The sequence below is a fragment of the Seriola lalandi genome, unplaced genomic scaffold (assembly GCF_002814215.2).
Source record: "Seriola lalandi dorsalis isolate HSWRI2012SDOR001 ecotype SW California unplaced genomic scaffold, Sedor1 jcf7180002054921, whole genome shotgun sequence".
In the NCBI taxonomy this organism is placed as follows: Eukaryota; Metazoa; Chordata; class Actinopteri; order Carangiformes; family Carangidae; genus Seriola; species Seriola lalandi.
In genome coordinates this window covers 738,014-762,582 of record NW_019525473.1, presented here as the reverse complement: position 1 = coordinate 762,582, position 24,569 = coordinate 738,014, and the positions used below count along the sequence as shown (strand labels likewise).

The 24,569-nt window shown below is 38.9% G+C and overlaps 1 protein-coding gene across 1 annotated transcript in view; it reads right to left on the bottom strand.

The window, feature by feature from the left end:
- The window catches only part of LOC111673591 (VPS10 domain-containing receptor SorCS3-like), a 63,092-nt gene that overhangs the window by 13,467 nt on the left and 25,056 nt on the right, over positions 1-24,569 (bottom strand). The window contains exons 13-17 of the mRNA XM_023431403.2: positions 22,127-22,298; positions 11,820-12,006; positions 6,595-6,728; positions 5,177-5,300; positions 4,512-4,624 (exon numbers count right to left, since the gene is read on the bottom strand). Of these exons, the coding sequence (XP_023287171.1) occupies positions 4,512-4,624; positions 5,177-5,300; positions 6,595-6,728; positions 11,820-12,006; positions 22,127-22,298 (730 nt within the window). The remainder of the gene's footprint in view (positions 1-4,511; positions 4,625-5,176; positions 5,301-6,594; positions 6,729-11,819; positions 12,007-22,126; positions 22,299-24,569) is intronic.

Below are 24,569 nucleotides of genomic sequence, written 5' to 3'. Positions count from 1 at the left end.
TGCATGAATGTGTGTGTATCAAATTACATGGCGATCCACCCCATAACTGTTGAGATATTTCAGTCTGGATCAAAATGGTGTCCTAAGGGACCAACCTGACCGATGTTTCCATTCCTTGAGCCGTGCTGCCAGCATTGCTACGAAGATGTTTCATAAACTGTACGCTGATGTATTGCCACCACTGCAGAGGCTACACTCCATTGCATAATCTCTGTTCTCTAGTCACTTAAACCAATGCTAATCATTACCAATGTATTAATAAGGAATGTTACTATTATCAGAAATCCAGATTTTTTTCACTTATTCTGAGGAGAATCACATAAAACCTAATGTGCATTCTAGTCATCTGAGAATGAAGTTATTATCAGCATCATGATTGTTTAAGTGTGTGAAAAGAAGAAAATATCACACTACTGTGCGCGATTCACTAAATACAGTATCTTGGTGCCTTTGGGGAAGCAATAAGGAGATGGTAGCTTGATAGTTTGTATAAAGCTTCAAGGGAAGCTATGGGGGAGTATGAGCACTGTAAACTGTATGAGTTTGAGCTGAGAAGTGTTATGGGGATATGAGAGGGAGGTGGTTGAACAAAGAGAGTGGAATGAAATAACCTCCATTACTGAATGCTCATTCAGGACGAGCGGAGGCGGTGGCACTGAAACGAGCCTGTAGGTGAAGAATGCAAAGTCAGGATTTGAAAGATTCAGCATCGGGTAAACACCACAGTGAAACGGACCCGAGCTTTAATTGCACGTTATTCTTTCTCTCATCTCCTATTTTATTGTCAGGGAGCTGTTTACTATGTCGAAAAACCCCTCAGTTGTGGACTGACCTCTGTCTGGAGGAAGAATTCTCAGCCATAACAAATAGAGGAAAAACAACCATGCCTGTCATCCCTTGGACAATATGTTTGGCTGGAAATGAACCTTGTGGCAGCTCCCGCCTCATACACAGATCTACAGCATCTACGTCCCTTTTACATAAAGAGTAGCTGATATCAAACTGTAACAAGATAATGTGACGAGATGAAAACAAACAAAAAGTGACACATAAGCCATTCTTCACAAATGTAATGTAATAAAAACACATATATTGGAACTGCCACCATTTTCACCCACTATTCAATTTTAATATTTCACTTCAAGGGAGACTGTGTAGGGATGGTTATTTATTGTAATCATTGTTCTAAGGTCACTGGTAGATCTCTCTAATGTGTATTGTGAAACTCTGCAGATGACCACAATGAGCCCAATTAACTACAAAAGTGTTCTCCTTACAAATTAGCAGTGATTATCCTCATCCTGAATGACTAATGGCCACGCTACTGTAGGTGTGAAGGAAATAATCACAGAGTTACGGCTCAAGATTCTATTTTTTCTGCAATTCTGAATCAATTCACACATTATAATTTTTGATTCTTGTATATTACGCCTTCTCCTACTAAATTAGTGATGCTAACATAACAAGATGGCCTTGAAGCCAGGGCCAAATTAACCTGAAGTGGGGCTCCTGGGCAAACATGACCTGTGCTAGGCCCTTACTGATCTCTCATTTCTTCCATGCTCTGTATATTTTGTACAGTTTGCATTTATAAAAAAATTAGGATTTTTTTTTCTGTATCTTATTAAAGGATGGGTTAATAATTTTTCAAGTCTGACTCAAAATAATATCCGTGTGCCCTTATGAACACTGGAACAGTTTTTTCTTGTTGTAATCATCTTTTCATACTGGCCATGAAGAGATCCATTTCCCAAATCAATTTCAATGCAAGTGATGGAGGGCAAGTAAATGCATTAGGAAGAGATCACTTATTGGTCAGGTATGAACAGGAGGAATGATTACAACAAGAAAATAATGTCGTATCCTATTCCAATAGGCAAACTATTACATTGTCACCATAACCAAAACATACACAGACTGGTGTGTTAGAAAGGCCAGAAACATAATGACTGACCCCTCCCACCACCTCTTTGCACCTTTGCCCTCTGGAAGGAGGCTCCAGAGCATCCGTGCAAAGTCTGCCAGCCTGAGCATAAGCTTCTTCCGCCAAGCCATCAGGACTCTTAACACACTTCGGATGCTGCCCCTCCCGCTGACACCGTAGCACAGACGAGTGCACAACAATTGCACCAGCACTTTAACAACAGACTTAAAACTTTTTTAAAAAATACACCAGTTTTTAAGGAACTGCACACTTGATAATTACAGACACATAAATGTTTCTCTGTCTTTAATGTGTCTCTGCACTTATTTTATTTTTTTAACTTGTCTGTCATATCCCCTTGACTCGGGGAGAACGATATCTTGCTCCCATGTATTCAAGGACATACTATGGAAGTGACAGTAAATCTGATTCTGATGTGAACCTATCCTTTATACTTACATGTCATGTGTACATTTAAAGAGTTATCGGTTGCTGTAATCATTCCTCCTCTCCATTTTAGTCGTTCAAACATCTTTTTCAGAACATGACTTCATTGTCAGAGATGGTGCTCAGCCACAGTCCTCATTCCATCTTGTGTGTTTCCCTGCTGAGCTGTGGAGGAGGGAAGACTATAGCCGTCTTCTGTAACCTGTAAGTTACACACTTCAGTGAGTGCTGAAACCTCATATTAGCTTTAAATAAACTTTAGAGTCCATATTTGCACGGAACAAGGACTGCTGTGGATTTTGTCTCCAATCTCTTACATTGAAATCATGTTAGGAGGATATCTCTTTAAGGCCAATGTGAACAGCAGGAATGATTCGGGTGACCAATAACTCTCTCAATATGTGTGTTGTGTAAAACAGACTTGAAACTGTTCAAATTACCGCTACATGGTTGTATGGCCCTGCCACCTCCCCTACTGTTCCTGAGATATGGCACTGAATAATGGCCAGAGAAGCATTTTTGTAGAACATTATGAAGTCACAGTGAAGTTGACCTTTGACCTTTTGGATATAAAATGTCATTACTTTGACATTTGTGTGATTAGTTGTCATAATTAGTGAATGAATTATGATGATGAATTATGGGCAAAAACTTGTTTTTAGAGGTCACAGTGACCTTGACCTTTGACCTTTGACCACCAAATTCTACTCAGTTCATGCATGAGTCCAAGTGGACTTTCGTGCCAAATTTGAAGACATCCTCGGAAAATGGGAGGGATGGACGGACAACCTGAAAACGTAACACCTTTGGTCATGGCTATGGCACAGAGGCATACAAAATGTGAACGTCTTGTTTGACCGCTAATTCATTTAGGAATATGAACCATGTAATCAAAATATAAACCGAAATAGTAACTGTGTCACTCTATAACAGCATTAATTCCCTTATCATTTCAATTTATTGTGTGCTTTAATGGCACAGACAGTATAAACAAACAAAAATTTGATTTATGAAATTACCACAAACTAATTTGCCATGGTGTGAATGTGCAGCTGCATGGAGGTCCAGGGCCTCAGGGCAGTTGCCCACTTTGTCTTATTGGTAACCGAGCCTTGTTCTTTTTGCCTGCTGTTATATGACATAAATAGCAGTAAGTTAACAATGCAGCACTGAGACAGATGGTAACTGTCATATTGTCAAAATAAAAACACACAAATAAAACTTGTAGCAGCTTACCATAAAATCCTATAATTCTGCAGCCTACTGGCACAGTCTATGTACTGTGGGCCCAGTCAGTGTTTATAAGAGCCCACATCAGAATTAAAATTTTAAGCACATCCACATAATTTCATCCAAATAATAAAAGAGCTTAACTGAATGAACACTCAGAACATGAGGATTTTCAATTCTCTTTGACTTATATGATTAATGACGCACACAGGCCTTTCACTTTAAATGACATCACAGCCCAGGGAAAGGTAAATTGGCTCAAAAGCATAGGCCTCAGTCTGGGTTATCCAGGTTACGCATGAGATCCACTTCACCCATTTAAATATTCCTCCAAAAGCACCCACCTGCAGCGCTAACGCTCAACACGCTGGTACGATGACCACTGCAGAGCGCCACTAAATGTAGTCTGCTATTCATGAGCTGTGAATGGGGAGATGAGGAGCACTTAACAATGATGGGTGAACTTCCCACACACACTACGAGCACCTCCACCCCTCCTACGTTCAAGTGTGAAAACACACACAAACACACACACACACACACACACACTAGACACAGTGATAGGTATCATCACTTGTTGGTCCCTGTCCTGCTTTAAGTTTTGAGTTTGACTTTTAAAAATGAAGGAATCGGTGCTCATGAAGCCGTCCTGAGAGACAAGGAAAGCTGTGGCGTCTTCACACCTGTCTGACGATGAATATCAGGGTGGCCCAAGGCGTTCTCTTGCTGCACCAATGAGCTCAGAGTATTGGGCAGCAAAGGCAATACGGGTATAGGAAATAATTGAGAGATAGCAGGGTGAGAGGGAAGATAGGAGATAAAAAGACAGAAAAGAAAGAAGAGAGAGAAGGAGAGACAGAAGAGTGGAAGGGAGAAAGACCGAAGGACAGAGAAAATAAAAATCACTCACTTGGAGCAGAGCCTTTTTAATTACTCTCGCCACGTCCTGTCTCCACTCTGGTATGTCAGGGTTGAACTCGTCCAGATTAGGGGAGAAAGATAAAAGTAGAGATTTGAAGAATTCTGTCGAGGAGAGTCGGGGGAGAATCAGCCATTAATTCACTCAGATCCAGAGGCATTATTCTCAGGGAGCTGTGCCAACTGTCATTTTGCTCAAGTTGAATTTCAGGTAGTTAACACTTGATGAAAAGAAGAGTTTCTCATATCCCCTGCACTTTCCTTTGGCTAAATGTAGCAGATGCACTTCTAGATAATTAGAAAATGTCACAGCTTTACGCCAACCCATCCGCCGGTAATAAATCATCGCATTTTACAGACACTTGCTGGCAGATCACTTCATTTCAAATGAAGACATATTCTTTAGAGGTTTTAACAGTAATGTAATATGTTTTACTCAACTAGGAGCGGTTTTGCCTCAGAAACTTTTTACACAAGTAACGGTCAGACTATTACAACACAAGTCAAGATGAAAATGATGTTTTCTGATGTATTTAACCACTTTCCATAAGACTGCCTTTTTTTGAGTATATGAAAAGCAGAAAAGCTGCCGATATGACAGACTTGGTACCAGCTGTTATGAGCTTCAGGACACAATTAGAAAAAAAAAATACTGACCTTTGACTGCTATGGTCTTGGTATCCTGCAGTATGGTGTTGGCTGCAGCCACTTGGACTGTGATAGTGTGCATTCCCTCACTTGGGAAGGTGTATGAGATACTCCCATCCAATGTTATCACTGGCTGCAAGCACAGAAATAAAGGTATATGTAAGAAAAGAAATCATGTTACACTTCTCAAGCACATGGCACAACTATTCTCCTCTACACCAGCGTTTATTCAGCACTCTGAGAGTGTTCCCAGGATTTTTACATGTAGGCCATGAATAAGTCATGTGACTGATAGATTCAGAAAAAAACAAATAACAGGACAGAGAAATGGAAGCAAAGTAAATATATTGTGTTTTGAAAAATGACTAAGAGTCTGTGACTACACTAACAGGTGTAGGCTGCTCTTAGGCACAGCAATGCTTTGAACTAAATGCTAAAAAAAACAGCCTTCTACCTTGTTAAAATGTATGATTTGACACCTAGATTATTCATATGAGAAAATAGTGGATGAACCTATTGCAAAACATTTACTTGCCAGAAATGGTGGCCATCTTAAACTTTCGAGTAGCTAACGTGTTTTATCAAAAGAGTAGTGCCAAGTTTAGCATTTGCATCTACATAAAGTTTTCCCTGAAATATGCAGTTATCTGCTACACTAATAAGTCAGGAGATAGCTTAATAAGCATGCTAACATTTGCTAATTAATTAGCACTAAACTCCAAGCACAAATGAGGCTGATGTGAATGTGAGGTATTTGGTCATCAACCAAAGTATTCAAAGCCACAATCTGAACCTATTGCATGATAGTGAAGGTAAAAGTGTGTTTACCAACGTCAGTAAGATTCATCCTCTGGGGAACATGAACATCTGTACAAACAGTCATGGCAATCCATCTAATGGCTGTTATATTTAAGTGTGGACCAAAGCAACAGAAAAAGAGACTGGCCCTGACATTGTGATCCCTTCTGCCATAACACTGGCCTTAAAAAAACTATAGAATTAGTGATGTATATAAGTTAAATGTTAAGTTTAATTTACTGTGTATAAGGAAATGGGAAATAACCTTTGATAGCATCCCGATGAAGGCAAAATAGTCAGAAATGAATGGTGGATGGAGTTGTACAGCTATGTTTCACTCACTTCTACACATCACTGTGTTTGTAATCTTAAAGTCAGAAAAACTTTAATTTTCTCAGGCGTACATTCGTATCAGGGTGACATTTCAACAGATGAAATTACTTTATGGTTTTGGTTAGCTTTTATATTTATTTTATATCCCTTTTATATCCATTTGGTTAGCTGCAGCACTTTTCAAATCTGTAATAAAATGTTGCTTTACAAAGTTTAACAGATAAAAGCCAACATAGAAAGCAATAAAACTAACACTGAAATATATATATTAATGAGTCTCGTCCTGGAAGAGTTACCTCGGTATTGTTGCCTAGCCACCAGAAGTAGGTGACGGTGCGTGAGTGGCTGGGTAAGACCATTGCTGTGATGTTCACCTCCTTGTTTCGTATGACCACAAAGGGAGCAAGTAGCTGGACGTTCTCCACTGGACCTGAGGAAGTTTAAGAAAGAAAAACCACAGAGGAATTGATATTATGCATAGGCACTTGTAGTGAGACTCACTTGAGAGTGTCTTTCTTATTCACATAAGAAAAAAAAAACTGTTGGCAAAATCACAAATCCCGAGTACAAGGGATGAAAAAGGTTTTCTCCCACAGTTCATAGACCTGCATCTCTGGTGGAATAAAAAAAATAAAATGTGTGAATGTGTGTCTTAGCCTAGTGATAAACTAGGAACCTGTCCAAGGTGTTTCCCTGCATTCTAGGGTAGGATCCATCTCCCATCCCCAACAAATCCCCCATGAACAGGATAAGTGGATAAAGAAAATGGATGGGTGGATGGATCCAAACATTTCGGGAACAAATATGGGAGCACAAACTCCCCGAAAAGATTTACTCGTAGAAAGGAATCCTCCAGTCACTGCTGAATGAGTGCTAATATGAAATGATGGATGGAACCAGACACCAGACGTCGGGATTCTATACTTACTTGTAGTTGGTTTTAGGCTGCTAAAGCACTGTGCTTAAGGTTAGAGAAAATTGTGATTTAGGTTCCTTGTTGTCCTCGCTGACTGAACTGCCATTCAATTTCACTTCACTTATTCACCCTGATATTGTGTATCAATATAAAATGATGGAAATTCTTTTAAATTTTACAAAATGTACTTCACAAAACGCAAGTGTCAACTTGTCAATGACTTTGAAAGATTATTTTCATCTTCATTCATCAAATTAGACGGTCTGGGCCTTAATTATGTCATTTGAAACCGGATAAGACTGTATACATAAAAGAAAACATCCCCCAACAGCCACATAATTTAAAGGGTGGTCAGGAACTAACACTTAATCACGCTGTAATGGAAATGTTCTTCCACTTTAATGTCTGATTTTTTTTATACCGCAGAGGCAAAGTGAGTCACAGAGACTGTTCCAACTAAAGTGTCAGTAGCCTGCACCTGCCAGCGTGAGGTTCAGAGATTGCCTAATAGGTAAGACATACGTGGTGATTATTTACCAGCGGACATGTTGTGACTGCAGACTGTATGTTCCTGTGATTTTTTCTTAGTTTCAGATTCCACTTTGTTTTTGAAACCAGCAACTTGTGAAATTACAGTTATTATTAATAACAATGACTGTAAGTTTGCAGTATGCTTTTTTTTTTTTTTAAATGTTGTCCTTGCATGTTGAGAAAATAAACTGCAAATGGAAGACTTATTCTCATTTTTCATCCTGTCTGTTGTACTTTAAAAAAATGACAACAGCTATTGTTTTTTCAGGGTGAAACAAGGTTTTTAAATGGAGTTTTAATGCATATTTTGGGTTGATAAATTGATGGGATAATCAACCGTTTTGTTCCCTACCATTACTACACAACAAAATACATACATACTGTACAAGATAAATTAGTTGTGTCAAAGTCTCCTCCCAGATAACTATCTAATATGTCAAAAATGTTCTATATAAACAGCCCTTTTGATCCACTAAACTGCATTAAAGCCCTGACTCCTTGGCAGCTATAACAGAGTGTTCACCCCGACCAGTCTATTTTGATTACATGGTTTTTGTCAAATGCCAACCGTGGCTCCTAAAAATGACACTTAGAAGGAAACAATCTTTGTATAGATTATTTTCACTGGCAACTATTTAGTTAGAAAATGCAGAAGTTGTTTCGATGGATGATTGGTGGGTGTTCAAAGAGACTCTGACAGCAGACATTGGGAGTCGATACCTACTTGTGGTTGGGTTTAGGCTGTTAAAACACTGTGGTTAAAGGTTAGAAAAAACTGTGATTTTGGTTCTTGTTGTCCAAGCCTAACAATTAGACTGAACTGCCATTTAATTTCACTTCATTTATTCAGCCTGACATTGTGATTGTGCAAACCAATTTGTCACTGGGGGGTGGGGGGCAGTCGATGGCAAGTGACATTTTCAGTTGACACAGAAGCTGCAGCGGTGGTTGCTAGGAGAAGTTAGCTCAACATTTTTCACATAACTTCAAGAAATATGTTTGTGGGCATTTTTCTGTTACTATTTTTCATGGATGTAGTTAGTTAGCTGGTTAGCTATGCAATTAGACGAGACTCGAAGGCTTCATACCTCCCCCCAGCTATGATCGGTTGATTGTTTCTTCAAACAGTGAACAATTTGCCGAATTTTTCAATATGCTCCATGGCCATAATCTTTTGCAGACTTGTGCTTTGAGTTTCCTAGAACCATAGAATTGTTACAATCACAGTTTTTGCAATTGATCCAGGTCAGTTATTTGCCAAAGCATTTGATTTTGATTTGATTTGATTTCTTGGAAATGATTGCCAAATATTCAGAATGGCAGATATGATATCCTGACATTTACAGTATAAAGTGGTCACAGCAAAATTCTGTTATGTTAAAACGTTCTTGTGGCTCCATAAATGTGGAGGTTTTACTTAAAAAAAAAAAAAGTCACATTCTTATATTGAAAATATGCAAACGCCATCATTTATTTTCAACAGGATACCTTCTGGATAATGCTGCCTCCCCACTAAGAACTTACAAGGACCTGGCAGGGTCTTGGTTGCTTTACAATAATCTCTGGGATGAAGTTTCCGGTGTGCTATGCTACATTAGTGAAAAAACTCCAACAAAAGGTTTGCGTAGCGCTGTGGTCTGAGATGCTCGTCTCGGCGAGGCTTTTGTTAGCTCTCATCCTCTTTAACCAGAACTAATCTTTATCACCACTTCCAAGATGCTCAGTGTGCGTGTGTGTCTGTGTGTGTGTGTGTGTGTGTGTGTGTGTGTGTGTGAATGAGACAGAGTCATTTGGTATTAAATACGCTCAGCTGAGAAATCATTGTAGTAGTTTTTGGTATTTCCTCCTGAAAGCATCACATACACCGTAAAATAAATCCATGTGAAATTGTTGCCCTCAGAAACATATAAATTCAGAGCACACTACCTGACACATCAGGATGGCAAAAAGTTAAATTAAAATGGATTGAACAAATCGATGAAAGAGTAACTAACAAGACAAAGAGACGAGTCAATATATACTGAAAGGAGCTTGTGTAATTCTCTTGAAAACTTAAAATGATACACTATTTTATTGCTGAATACAGCTGGGAGGCATGACGATCCTGTAATTTGTTACGTGTGTTGCTGTGTATAATCTGCTCCACTTTAAAATAAACCATTGCTCTGGTGTTGTATCCTCAGATAACCGGCAATTAGCTGCAGTGGCCGTAAACGCCCCCCTCTTCACAGTGTCTGCTTTTGCCCACACTGAAAGTGCACATAAGCAAGTTTGTTATGACCTTTCTCCCAAAGGTTGTTTGTGTTTATCATAGCTGCTGAATTATATAATACTGTGTGTGGGTCAGGTCAGGACACATAGGAGAATGTTTGCACTAGATTTGAAGAAGTTGCTTCAAGGCGTTACTGAGTGTTCACAGGGCTTGAACTGTGTTTTGTGAGGTCACCGTGACCATGACCTTTGACATCCATCCGTGAATCCTAGAGAATATTTGTGCCAAATTTGAAGAATTTCCGTTACATCATTAGTGGGATGTGGTGCCGAAAGGAATGGGACGGATGTACAGTATGTACATACGGACAAACAACCAAAACAATATGTCTCCGGCTCTGGCTGTTGCCGGCGGGGAGGCATAAAAACAGAGTGACCACTAACCTGAACCCTGCATAACATCATTTCTTTTCTCTTATAGATACCTTATACATATCTAATAGTTAATGTTGTGCTTGTCGTGTCTTATGTCTGACTGGTATTGAGGTGCCACCTTCTATCTGAAGAAAATCTAAGTTAATGGATGGAATATTAGCATCAATTTCCTTATTGCTGCCTTTCTACCTAAATTGGTTACTAAAACAGACTATAATATAGGCTACGGTTGTCAATACACAATTAATTAGACAACATAACATGTCCACCACCAAGTGTGAGGTATAAGGAATTGAGTGATTCCACTCTGTGTAGCAGCTCTTTAGCTGCTAGGACATGGGCAGCACCTGCAGCATGCTGTTTAAGATGATTGTACCGATATTCTGTCTGTCATTCAGCCCTCTGTCTCGACGGCCTCTTATGTTTCACTTGCGGACTTTCAGACATCATTAATAACAGTGACTGAAAGTACGGCTATTTTTATGTGTAGGAGGCGACCACTGACCCTGAAGTCATGTGACGTGTATTTTCTGGAACTTCTCCAATTCACTTATAGGCTAGAAGTGGTTTGTTTTTACTTGACATTACATTATTCACATCACTTTTAAGACATAGTGTTTATATGAAATGACGTGTCCAAAAATACAGGACAAATTGCGTCCCATATTGTATCTTATTTTCAAATATGGGACAATCTTTTACCATACAGGACAGGTGGCAACCCTGAGCGGTATTTACTTAAAGCATCTTTCAGCAGTTATAGCATTAACAGTAAATAGAAATCTCGTTTAAATATTTGTTTTTAACTTGAAAACGAAGTTAGCAGCATGTTTGTCAGTCACTGTCTGCAGGTTTTCCTTTCAGACTGCATACAGCTCCAATAACCTCGACCAGAAAGGAGAGCAGCCTGTATTTAGCCTGAGAGGTGAAACCCAGGGCAATAGTCTACCACTTGTTAGGTTTTTACCTCTGAGCTCATGTAATAATGGAAAGTCACTCGGATGAGCATATCTCAGCTTTGGTCAACTCCCTGTGTGGAAGAATGAGAAGGTTGGTGGTTTGATTCTCGGCTCCTCCAGTCCGCATGTCAAAGTTTCCTTGGGCAAGATACTGAACTCCAATTTGCCCCCAATGTATCATTTGTGTGTGTATGTGATAAAAGTGAATGGGTGAATGTGGCTTGTAGTGTAAAGCTATTTGAGAGGTCAGTAACAGTAGTAAATCACTGTAAGTGTAGTCCATTACAAAGTCAACGTGAAACAATAAAAGCAAGGGGGACAAAAATAGAATTTGGTGTAGTGACAGGAACACAGTCCCCGTATTCCCGGGGGGACTTATGCCCTTTAGAATAACCCCAATGTATTTGCAAGATTTTCCACTTGAAAGCAGCAGTATGTAGTTTTGTTCTGTTACAGTGTGGGCCCTTACATGTGACATGCAGGAAGAGTGTGGTGGTGTCATAACCCAGCGTGTTCTCTGCCAGCGCTGTGACACGGAATATTCCAGCAGACTTGTAGACGTGCTTGATCCCCTCCTCAGTCCAGCTCAAGTTGGAATAGGACACGGCTGTGCCGTCGCCAAAATCCAGCTGGATGTTAGTCCGCAAAGAGTCACCCTGAAACACAGCACAACAGGGCTCCAGTCAACTACAGGTGAACACTATGCACTGACATCACTTTTTCATGTGAAACACACCTCACCATCACAGAAAGGTCAAACACAATCATCACGTGGTTGCTTTAAAAGAGCAGCGCTGCGATACGGAGAGGAGAGAACATGGAAAATGACAATGTACTCCATAAATTGTGTAGAGCAGTTGGTTGTCTGATGATCATGGGATGTGGCTGGGAATAGAACTTTATGAAGTGCATACTCTGTATAAAAGACTCCCGTAGGCCATTTCAAACGGCAAAGAATACTACATTAAGTTAAAATAGTTTAAAGATATAACAGTATGGCCCCTGATATCATGAACCTCGTTGTAATCCCAATCACTAGCTCCGATCAATGCATGAGTGCATGATACTGTAACCTGCAGTTTCGGTGACAAGAGGCATGAGAGCAATCCTGTAGCAGCAAAGTGCAAAATGTAAAAGACAAACATTACAGCAGTGTGTTAGCATAAGAAGGAATAGGTGGAGCTAAGCTGGGTTTCAGTGCCAACCAATCATTTCCCCTTTGAAAGCGAGAAGGAGAATCTACTTCTCTGAGAGACTGAAAGCTGCACGGCAAATATTAACAAGAACTACAAATATCAATATTCAGCACTCCACATATTAATACAAATCGCACGAAATATGAATATATGCATTCACAAATATTACTGTAAAACACTATTACTGTAAAGCTACACCTTGTTATATGCTATATGCCTGCTGTGCTAACAGCTTTAATATCAATGACAGGAAAAGGGTGAACAAGATTATTAATTTCTTTTTATTCATCCCCTGTTCCAGTGCTTTGACAGTGCTGGGTGACTGGTTTAGGACACTTGAGATGCTCCACAGAACACTGCAGGTCTTTTGTTCCCACAGTAAAACTTTTCAATGAGTTGTGATACTTGCCTGTTTCCTGAGCTCTGTCTATCTCAATGTAGATTTACATCTCCTCTCTCAAGCTTCTCTCTGGAGCTTTATAACAACATTTCAGTGAGCCAATCAGAAGAGAGGAGGCTCCGAGCCTCTCTTCTCATTGGCTGACTGTTTTCTGAGAGATCAAATAAAAATATAGCAGATTTCAGGTAAACACTCAGAGAAACCAAATGCAAGGTTGGATGGTAGGTCCAAGTGGGCGGGACTGAGAACAGTGACTGCTTTGTTGTGACATCACAAAGTTACAAAAGTCCTGACGGCTGGTTTTAAGGCTCAGGTTCTGAATACAGGCTGTGTGCATTTCTCTGTGGACTGAGCACTTTGATTCTTTCACAGTATTAATATAGAACATAGACCTGCTTTATAATCAAAGAAGAAATAGTCATCTACCTTTAGACTATATGGGACCTTTAAATGTTTTAATTTCATATTCATTGCTTGTTTTCCTGGATCTGCATCACATTGACTGCTTTTTATTTATTAATTGATTGATCATATTGTTATATTGTTGTTTTAATTCCCACCCTTAATTACAACAGCTTGAAATTATGTGCAGTCCTCAAAATATTTTGATAAAAAAAAATTGTCTGCTTGCTCATTTGACAAACTGCAATGTCCTCCATAAAATATTAAAGATGAACTGTTATAAAACCAAATCTAACCTTGACCTTAGCAAATGAAAAATTGTTGATGACTAATTCTTTTTTCTGGCTGCAGGGCATACTTCCAGCCTGTGAACTGCTGCCTGAGAACTCCACCAATCGAAATTAAAGCAAGTTTCCATTTACTCATAATGAATTATCTCTAACCAAACACTCAAAACTCAACATTTGATTTATGGAGCTTGTTAGGAGCTCTGCATGACCTGGCAGGAAGCACTATCTCACCAACCTCTCACATTCAGCTACCAGAAAGAAACGTTCCACACTTCAGTGTTTTACGATAGTTGGCCAGTGTAATTATGACTCGTTCGGCGCTTTGGAAACACTGCCACAGTTTATTGCAAGGCAAAATCTGAAAATGCTTCATGCTTTGTCAGAAAAAAAACCACTGCAACTGATTAATGATCAATGATGAGGGCAAAGCTCACAAAACTCAGAAGAGAGTGGTTAAAGGAGAGCAACATATTTTAACAAATACTGTAAATATAATAGTGCTACTAGATTGGAACTTGTGATTTCCCCTCTTCCTTTCCCAGTGGTATAAACAGAGAGAGAGGTTCTACTCCAAGGACGTCCACATGAGAGACTAAGATTGAACTGGAAGCTATGTTTCATTCATTTACTTCTGTAATACTTGTAACTTGTCATTTTATAGCTAACCAGGATGATTTTATAATATTAATATTCTGACATTTGCTTGCTCATTGCACAACATGTTCATTTTCATCAAATATACTTACACTATATAATTACAGCAATTACATAGTTAGATAATTATAGCTGTTCCCTCAATTATTCAGTACAGATTTTACTGGTGTGGTTTTGTCTGACTTGTTTAGCAGCAGATAATTTGTTTCATAAAACAGGCATTAATGCGCTTTGTTTTGCACAAATTTGGCAAATATTAATTTGCAAAACAAATAACTTGGTAAACATTAATAAATGAAACAGTGAAAATTCATAAAACTTAGTTCAACAAGTCCTTCCTCGGAGAAGTTTAGTCATGTGTAAAATAATTATGAAAAAACTGTACTGTAACAGAGAGTGTGTACAGAATATGCAGCCACTCCACCATGTTTGCCTTTGCATGGTGTGCGAGTCTTCAGCTGCCTGCACCGTTCTGGGAGTCACATCTGGCTCTATCCAAGGATCAGCACACAGCGCAAGTGTTGGTGGCATCCAGCTGCCACTGTGACCAAATCTGAGCTCGTCCCCCCAGGCCTGTGAGGGCAAACTCCCAGCCTCCCCTTGGCACATTGTAGCGCAGTGCTTGAGGGATCGTCATTTGTAACACTGCATTAGCATGCTGGCTCCACCGAAACGCATAATAAAACAAAAATAAATACACCTATTGTTTTCTTTCGGCGCTTTTACTCCTTCCATCCCTCACTAACCGAGTCCCTTCTTTGTGTGATTCTGAGTGTAAAAACACAGGAGGTTGGGTTGAGCCTTCTGGGGATATTTCATGTCACTTTGCCTAGAAAACGATATCTTTGATAAGTGACTGGAGAGAATAGAGAATAGCTAATAGCTAATAACAGGGTTTGACAGTGCGGGCATTGTTAAGAGCTATAATGAGCTGGCATGCAAGCAAGTCCCCGGCTTGGTGGCGCCAATGCAACTCGGCTCGTCTTGGTGTCTGCTGTCCATTCTGCGTTCATGCTTGCTCTCTATATCAGCCACAATGGAATTCACTAATCTGCATGAGACTGATGCTGACCCGTCTCTGTAAATGTCACTCTTTGTGCGCATGTATCTCCCAGGGCTGAACAGATCCAAAAACATTGTGGCTGGAGCCTTGAGGCTGGGACATCAGTGTCAGTTTGCAGTGAAAGCACTGTTGTACCGGTTGACAAGGATTTGGATGCACAAGGCCGGCATTTGTTAATGTACGTGTCAAAACTGAACCTACAATGTCAGTGTGATGAGTGACAACAATGACACTGCAGCTGTGAACAATTCTGGTTCGTCATGCTGGTTCTTTCTACAGCAGACAGACCAGAGGTCATGTTGCACTTCTCTATTTATGGTAAATATTAAACATGCTGTAATAATTTGTCAACGAACAATGTGTTGCTTTGATGATTTCAAGCTTTTCATGACAGGTTATTGGAAGAGCCATCATCAAAATCTGTGAAATGCAATGAAATGACCTTGTGTAGAAATATTTTATATTTAAAGTTGCAAGCTAATCAATATTTTTTTTTTATTAACAATGGATCAAATAACAACAGTATGCGTAATGTGAAGGGGGTTATTTGTAGTTACGAAGTGACAGTAAATTACCTAACACTGCAGTTCCCCTCAGCTCTCAGGCAGCAAAGGGTTGAAATTCATGAAAAGATAAACTCACTCACTGAAATTCCTTATAACTGTCATCTCTCCTGGGAGGAAATGTTGGTTATATACTACTTCCTTTATAGCTTGATTTTTCAAGCTATAGTATGTATGTATGTAGTACATAAGTATCTGTGGATTTACCAGGTAGTGTAAAAAAAAAAATGCTTCCCTGCAGAGTCTCATTTATGCCCAAGAGACATCCATGACACATGGTAATGTTATATAACACACAATACACTGCAAAGGATGCACCGACCTTCTCAGGGCTGTATTGTAATGTTCCACCTGACTCATCCGAACATCTGAAGCACATTTTCATCACACTCTGCTTGTGCGTTACAGGTAGAGTGTGTACCTGCCTACGTAGGTGCGCATATTACTCTTGATAATGCACTCTTAAAATATAAGTAAAATACTGAGGCATTTACTTCAGACCAGATTTTTTGCTTTTCGCTGCCTCAACATGGCATGCGCCGACGGTGCACCTGACCCCACATCACTGTAAGACCAACACACCCATGGGTGGTCAGATGGGTGCAAGTGTTTTTGCTATTTAAACAGCGTGGCCGCTGGATGGGAAAATGACAACTGTGTCGGTCTGAAACAAACAGGGACATTTGCGATTCACTGTAGTATTTGTTAAAGATTCATTTTAGATGTGAAGATGAAATAAAGTCTGACTTTTGTGGCTTTTTGTTTGCATGCTTTTATCTTAGAAGACATAATGTGGTGAGGTGAATATATACTGTATGAACGAATGTTTACAAAAAACTATCTGTTCATGTAGCTTTAAATGTTACATTTTGGCAATTACATTACATTAGATGATGGGATCTTGCTTTTTTTTAACGAAGTGAAATAGTTATTTGACACACACAGACACACACACAAAAGTTTGTTTACAGCCTGTGTGCCCTGTGCCTCATGGGAAATAACAGTAAAAGGTTTTTGTTTTTTTTCCTATTAACTCATTTCACCTAATAACCAGACGAGTCAGGACAAATCCACGTATTATTATGACTGCAGTTTAAAAATGAACCCTGCAGTTAATATTTTAGCTGGGAATCCTCAGTAGTCGCATCTGTCATGTTTGATCGCAATGTTCGTTGGCAGGAGATTCCATCGAGCTTTTCCACTGGGGCAGAAGTACGTTTCACAGAAAGATAACATGAGCTAGAACAACTGTAGAACATTCTCCCCCAAATGTGACTGGCGTGTAAAATAGAGAAGTGGCTGATAAAAATTCAAACTGACAAAACAATTGTTAGGAAGATCACAAGGAGCTTGTATTTGCAAAGAAGGAAAAAATGCAAGTCTTTTGAGCTTGTTTGGTGATAATTCAACTGGAGACGCCATATAATGTAGTAATGGCCACACAAATGGAAGGGGGTGGCACCACAAATCCACATCCAGCCGAACACTAAATTACTCAAATCAGACAGTTCAACAGTTATAAATAAGTTTTCACACCTTAAGGGTACAATTAAAAAGCTATTAGAAAAACATCAATGAATTCTTCTGTGGAAAACAAGTGTCTCTGTGATGAAAAAACTAAAATGAAGCATCACCAGCATCTGCTCTCCGACTAAAACACAGCGGTGGCAAAGCTTTAGTTACTTCAGCTCTGCCGGTAAATCTGATTCATGACAACACTGAACCAAAAGGAAAGCTACTTTTTCCACGGACAGGAAGCCAAGGCTCACTCTGTGTCATCGTTTAGTCTGTCGTACCTCTTGGAATAAATCGGACGTAAAATGTGATGTATGAACAGAATGGTGTTGTTCAAGCTTTAAGTTGGGAACATGCAGGGCTGTAGCCAGGATGTTAAAAGTACTGGAGGTCATGATGCTTTAAAAATGTATCTAGATGTGTTATTTATTGTTTCTACAAATATAAAGAAAATGTGTTAAAAGAAAAAAAAAATTGAATTCTATTTCTGTATTAATTTCACACTGTAATTATATCAATTTGATCACTTTTTTTTATTTCTACGTTATTTTTTGCCTTAATTCCGATAGAGAGTCAGAGAGGGACATGAAAGTCAGGGACAAAGAGAGAGAGGATGATATGGAGCAAAGGGCCACGGGTGGGACTCGAACCCTGGCCGCTGCAGTTAGGATTACGCCTTCATGGTAAATAAAGTGAACAAAAACAGCCTCGCAGGTGGTGCAGGATTTTTCATATTCTTATGCTCAACTATTTTGCATTTTTTCAAGTCAATTCAATTTTGAAATTCAAAGGTTGCTATATCGTGATGGCTGCATTTGTTTTTGGTGCATAGGTTTGGATGCAGCACCTGAAGTGTCAGTTTTTGTGAGTCTCTTGGAAGAGTCTTGACAAGAGTATTCACTGGAGAGTTTTACAAAATGTACATCAGTGCAACAGAGTATTAGCCCACATTGAGGAAAAATCTGACATTTCCAGAATAAAGTCATAATATTACAAGAAAAAACTCAAAATATTGTGAGAATAAAATCGTAATTTAATGAGAAAAAAGTAAAGTGTCATATATTACAAGAAAAAAGTTGAATTAAAAATGTAAATTTTCGAGAGAAAAAAACAACACCATTTTTAGGAATATTACAAGCAATAATACGAGTGAAAGGATACTCGGTGGCAGTCTGAGCTGCTTCTGGCAGCTGTTGTTTGTCTAACACTAGAACAGACTCAGTTTCTTGCACAATCTTCTCAATGTCCTGACGCCGATTATGACGTGATGCTCTCCTTATTTCTGAAGCCAATGCTATTATTACTTCACAGGATGCTCCATGTTCCTCATTTTAAAGCGTCTGATATTTCCCCTCTAAAGCGACATGAAAACCTAAAATAAATACTTTATTCTCATAATATTGTGACTTTATTCTTGAAATTTCAGATTTTTTTCCACTCAATGTGAGCAATTGGCTGTTTATTGTCGGTGTGAGTATTTGTGCAGTTTCATTTTCATTTGTCTTCATCTATTTTGAGCAATGTAAATCAGCCTCATTCACTTCAGTCATGGCATTTAACCTGTATTTGCTGAATTTGATTACCAAGCTTGTGCTTGAAAAATCTCTCAAAGCTAATAATTATATATTAATTACCTTTCAACCACCGCGCACACGCACACACACACACACACACACACACACACATACACACATTATAGTCTACAACATTAAACCATTTTAAGTGATCATATAAAGTGAATACGTAAGTGTTTCAAATTCCCTCTGTCTCTTTGCTTTGATGCTAAATGTGGAACGGCAGATAAATTCTTCATGAATTGTTTGAGATTTGGTTGATGTCATTTTCGCACAAGCCAATCGCTTCTCTTTCGACTGCTTAGTGAATAAGTGAGTCGCTTTTACAAAGCTCATCTGTGATTATTGTGTTGCGTAACAGGTTTCCCAAACAATACAAAAGCAGTGATGGTATCATGTGGTCATGTGTGTCTTATCCCAAAACATGGGTCAATTTTTCGTTAGATTCCAACCTTATTTTTAAATGTGGATGTGTGCCACAGAGTCCTCTTCCATTAAATATTTAAGGCCAATTGCTCTCCCCAAGAAATACAGCCGTTGCAGGCTTCATGAATATAAATTAAACTTTGAATTCATCTTGAGAATTTTCTCAAAGAGGGCTGATGCCACAAGGATTCTTTACCGCACCCTTCTTTTATCACATTGCTGTGCTACCCACCTCCCTTCCTCCGTCACCCCCTCCCCTTTCCATCAGACAATTCCCCTCTTAATGAAAGAAATAGGCCTCAATTCCTCAACTCATCACACAGTAATATGACAACTGGGCCCGGACAACACCCCTGGGGACGCACACTTACCTTGAGCTGTTGCAATAGCAGGAAAACACTATTGCTAACGCCCCAGAGCCTGCAGTTAATATCAACGGACCATATTCTGCCTTAGAAACATGTGAGGCAGTTTTCCTTGTGACCGGGCAGCCTGGCAGGCCTGGCTCTGAACACAGCGCCTTTCACTCACTAACAGGGTCTCTGGTGAGATTCGCTTCTGCGTCTAGCTCAGAAACTCTTACATTGTCTGGGCAATTTATAGCCATTTGACTCTATTAAACTTTTCAGAGTGTTTAAAACCAGGCTACTTTCCCAGAAAGCACAGTATTCTAACTTCAGCATTTCTGCCTCAGGGTTTGGTTAAACTATATGTTGTGAATGTTTTATAGACAGAACAAAACACCTTTACTCTCAGTTCCCTGCAGGTCTCCAGTAACCAACACATTGGCTTTTATCTTATGTATTCTTAAACTTACAAAAATAAATATTTTTTGATATCAACACTGAATAAAAAGACTTTCTGTTAATGTGTGTCAGTCATAACAAGAATTTTAATTGGGACGTCCAGTTTATCTTTGATGCATTCAAGCAGTGATTTAACAGGTCTACAGGGGACAGGGATAGGTAAAACTATGTTATCGGCTTATAATAACATATGCTATGTTTCCAAAAGATGTGACCTAGATGTAAGAATGTACAAAAGAAACAACAATGGGCCCATTACTGAGCCCTGAGGGATGCCACATATGATGTCAACTTTTCCATACCTAAAATTCCCAACGGACACAGGACATTTGTTTTCCTTTAAATAGGATACAAATGAGGTAAGTACGACTGCCAAAGTTTTCTTTAGGATAATATGAAGACATTTTTTCCTTTACCTTCTGAGCAAATCCCTACATTTGAAGAAAAAGGTTTAAAGCTGTGAAATCAGTGGTCAGAGATTTCCTCCTGTGTGATGTGGTCAGCTTATTGCATTACTTCCTGTTACTGACACGCTGTACATATGCTTATTTCACTAAAGCAATTTCTTAGGAAAATTTTCACAAACTTTATATTCATTCACATGTTGTTCATCATGTTGCTAGTCAGCGTTAGAAACTGCTGCTCTCTCTCCCTCTGCTTCTCCATCCCTCCTGCTCGGTGTGTGTCACATGTTCATGTTGTATCCCCAAAATGAACTGCCAAAGACACGTCCATCTACATTTTTGCAACTTAATTAATTAATGAAATAACAAAATACCCACAGATCAACACAAGTACACATTTTCTTTAGGCCCACACACAGCGTGTTTTTTGCGGTTCTCTTAAAGGGATAGTGTTTTCTTGATTTTGAATGATTTTCCTTTCTCCACAGTAAGTGGCCATACAGGTAAGTAATATTACTGAATATTTTTTACTCTTTTGGCAAATTAATTTAACTGGACACACTGATATTTAGAGCAGTGTATTAGGGCCATTGTAGGCCACAACAAAAAGGAAAAGAAAAGAAAACAATGGAGCCGGGCGATGGGGTTAATATTCCAAGAAAAAAGATCACAGATTTATGAGAAAAAAACTCGGATCAAGCTAATCACACCGCAGACTTTCCGTGAATTATGCCTGCAGCGGATGACCTAATCAGATAGCCTGCATTCTAATCAGTCTTATCAATAATAATGATAATGATGATTATGAATAGTAATAATAATGGTTCTGCTATAATTGCTGCTGTTATTATTAGTAACATTATTAAACCTATAAGTATCACTAGTCCGACAGTGCTTGAATATAACAGTATATACAGCTGTTCCTGGTCTCTCTCTCTCTCTCTCCTCTCCTCCATATCTCTCAAGGTGGGAACTGCAGGGTTTTTCTCTGTAATGTTATAAGATCTGGACCTTACTCTGTAATTTGCCTCGAGATAATGTATATTATGATTTGGTGCCACATAAATAGAATCGAATTGAATTAAATTGAAATGAGACGATGACCCTCAGCTCTACAGCTAAGAATAGCGGTGCATTCACCAGATATACAGCCACATTTTTCCCTATGGAGTTGGTGGAGACGAAATCAGAGCTAAAAGGAGATTAACATGGTGATTAATGGACTTACATTCAGTACATGCCCCAAAACATAAATCTACATTAATGCTAACGTATCTTCTGGATGTGAAAGTGGGCAATTGTAGTTAATTTGCTTGCAAAATCAACTGTAGAGTCTGTCAAATTGTTTTTTCTGTTCCCCAGTGGCCAAAAATCAATGAAATCAAATCCAGCTTTAGGTAAAATAGGTTGAATAAGTTGAGTGCCTTAAGAAAACTAGTATCTATCTAGTCCAGTGACGGACTTGTGTTAATTGTGTTCTCACCTCATCCAGATGCACCAGAAAGGTGACGTTGCTGCCCAGGTTGGCAGTGAGTTTGCCGTCTTTGGTGGTCAGTAAGAGTCCTTTAGGAGCTCTGTTGGGGCACTGCTGCTTTCTTGCCGTGTACATTTCTTTCACTCCTTTAGTGCAGTTGTTCAACACGACCTTGCGATACCTTTGAAAAGACACATGAAGTTGAATTTAGTGCTTCGAGCATGTATGGTTGATAAACAGTTGAGCTCAGCAGAGTGATGCGTTGGTACAAGCTGTTGTGTCTGAACAGCCTCACTGTGCACAAACAGACTAGAAGACACCTGACAATACAAGCCGTGTCAGAGATTGAGACAACTTGCCGAGGTTAATCAGAGTGGTAGTGAAAAAAAAAAAACTCCCACTATGAAGCTTTGCAAGGTGTCTGTCCCTGGGGAGCCCCCACAACAGACACAAAAGACACATCTTGTTGACACAAGAAAGAAAAATTGATTCTAATGGAAAGTAAATTACTGCACCCCAGACACAAAAAAGTATTTTGTTCTTGAGAAGTTATTATCACTAATGTCTAAATCGAACCAGGTGTACTGCAGTGGGAGTCATTTTAACTTTATGGATGTGGTAGTAAATTTTTTATACTGAAACAAGTTCAGTTCAGTAAAGTGATGACAAAGTAAAAAGAAAGTAGGGATTCTCTGATCTGTTGGTTCATCACATACAAAGGTTGGGAAATAGGTGAAACAACTAAATACATTGTTAGTTAAACAGTGTCTCTGATGAGAGATAGTTCATGGCCACCTGACCTCTGTATACCCAGTTCATGCCAGCAGTCAAAGTAGTTCTCTCCTTCTCCTTTGTTTTGTTTTTTTAACAGCAATTGGCAACCAGCATAGTAGGTGCATTAATGCCACTGACGCAGTACTCAGGTGAGTAGTGAGGTTGTGTATCTTTTAAAATAAGAAGTAACACAATCTTCCCCTGAGAAATAAAAATATTGTAATATATTTCTAATATTTTACTGATGTATTTTTCTACTACTACTGCTTGTTCTATTAATATTTGTGTTTTGATGATGATAATGTCTCTATGATTTGTCACCAGCTGGTTCCTGATTGTTGTTTAATAGGGGTCACACCTAAATGTGTGTCAGAAATGCTGAAGAAGGTAAAGATGTGAGACTTTGTTTGTTTCTAATCGCTGCTGTGCACATTAAAAGTGATTTATATTTATTTGTGAGTGCTGACAGCTTTTTTTTGACAGTTTGTGACTTTTTTTTGTTGGCACTCAGTTGCTATACTTTTTTTTATACTGGGTTGAGCATGCCAGATCTTTTGTGATAGCCAGCTGCAGCCTCAGCCAGGAGATTGTCTTATTGACAATTATCAGTAGTTCAGCTGTCCAGTTGTTCTCTTCTATGATTTCTGATAATATTGAATAACAGGAAGTAAGGTGATTCTCAAGGTAATTCTATATTTAAACATTCTTTAATTTGTATTTGTATACAATTGTATGCATTGCCAATGGTCTGATTCCCAGATGTGTGTGTGTGGTCTCCTACCAGGCCACAGCCCCTCCAGCAATGGTCCAAAGTGCCAAGAGGGGTCCTGAAAAATCTGATCTAAACTTTCCATTTGAATTCCTTCCAAATGGGGTTATTTAATGTCCCTCTCTGGTTCCCAGTTTTTATCTGAAATTATGGTGTTCCCGTTTTCCCTTGGCGTCCAAACTCTTGTCCAGTAGTTATTCTTGTAATATCTTATGTATATATGTGTGATATATTTTTCTTTTTAATAGTGCCTTTAATTATCAACATGAAAGGTTCAATAATGGATGGTGAAATATGTAGTCTGTCCCATTCTTTATGTTCCTGTAAGTAATGTCTGAGCTATAGCTGTATCAAACCACTCATGGGCTGGTGACGATGTGTTTATGCTAAAGCTGCAAAAAAGGACATCAGTTCTCATCCCTAAAATGACTGACCCAACATGATTAATCCTGTTTCTTTCCATTTTTTTTAAACCCTGCTTGTAATTTGGATGGGACAAAGTCAGTGTTATATACAATCCACATTGAGTCTTAACTTTTTTACAGTGTTTTTACTCATCATTACTCATTTTATTTACTCTCTAGGTGTCTTGAATCATGAATGTGTCTAAAGGCACATTTGAGCTTTATCTTGAGATATCCATGCAACATTGATAAGAGTTGGGCTGCTCAATAGTATTTTTTCAGGTTAGTTGAATCTAGGCCTCTGTTTCCTTTAGAGCATAGAATTCTTTTACATTTAATTCTGGGCCTTTTGTTTTGCCACATAAATTTAGATTATAAGATTATTAGCCATTTTTAAATTGTAGTAAATGTAGAAATGGGGACCTCTAGGGGTGGGGATAGGAACCTAAAGGGAAGCCTTGGACATATGTTAATTTGTATTGTTTCTACTCACCCCATGGTCAGT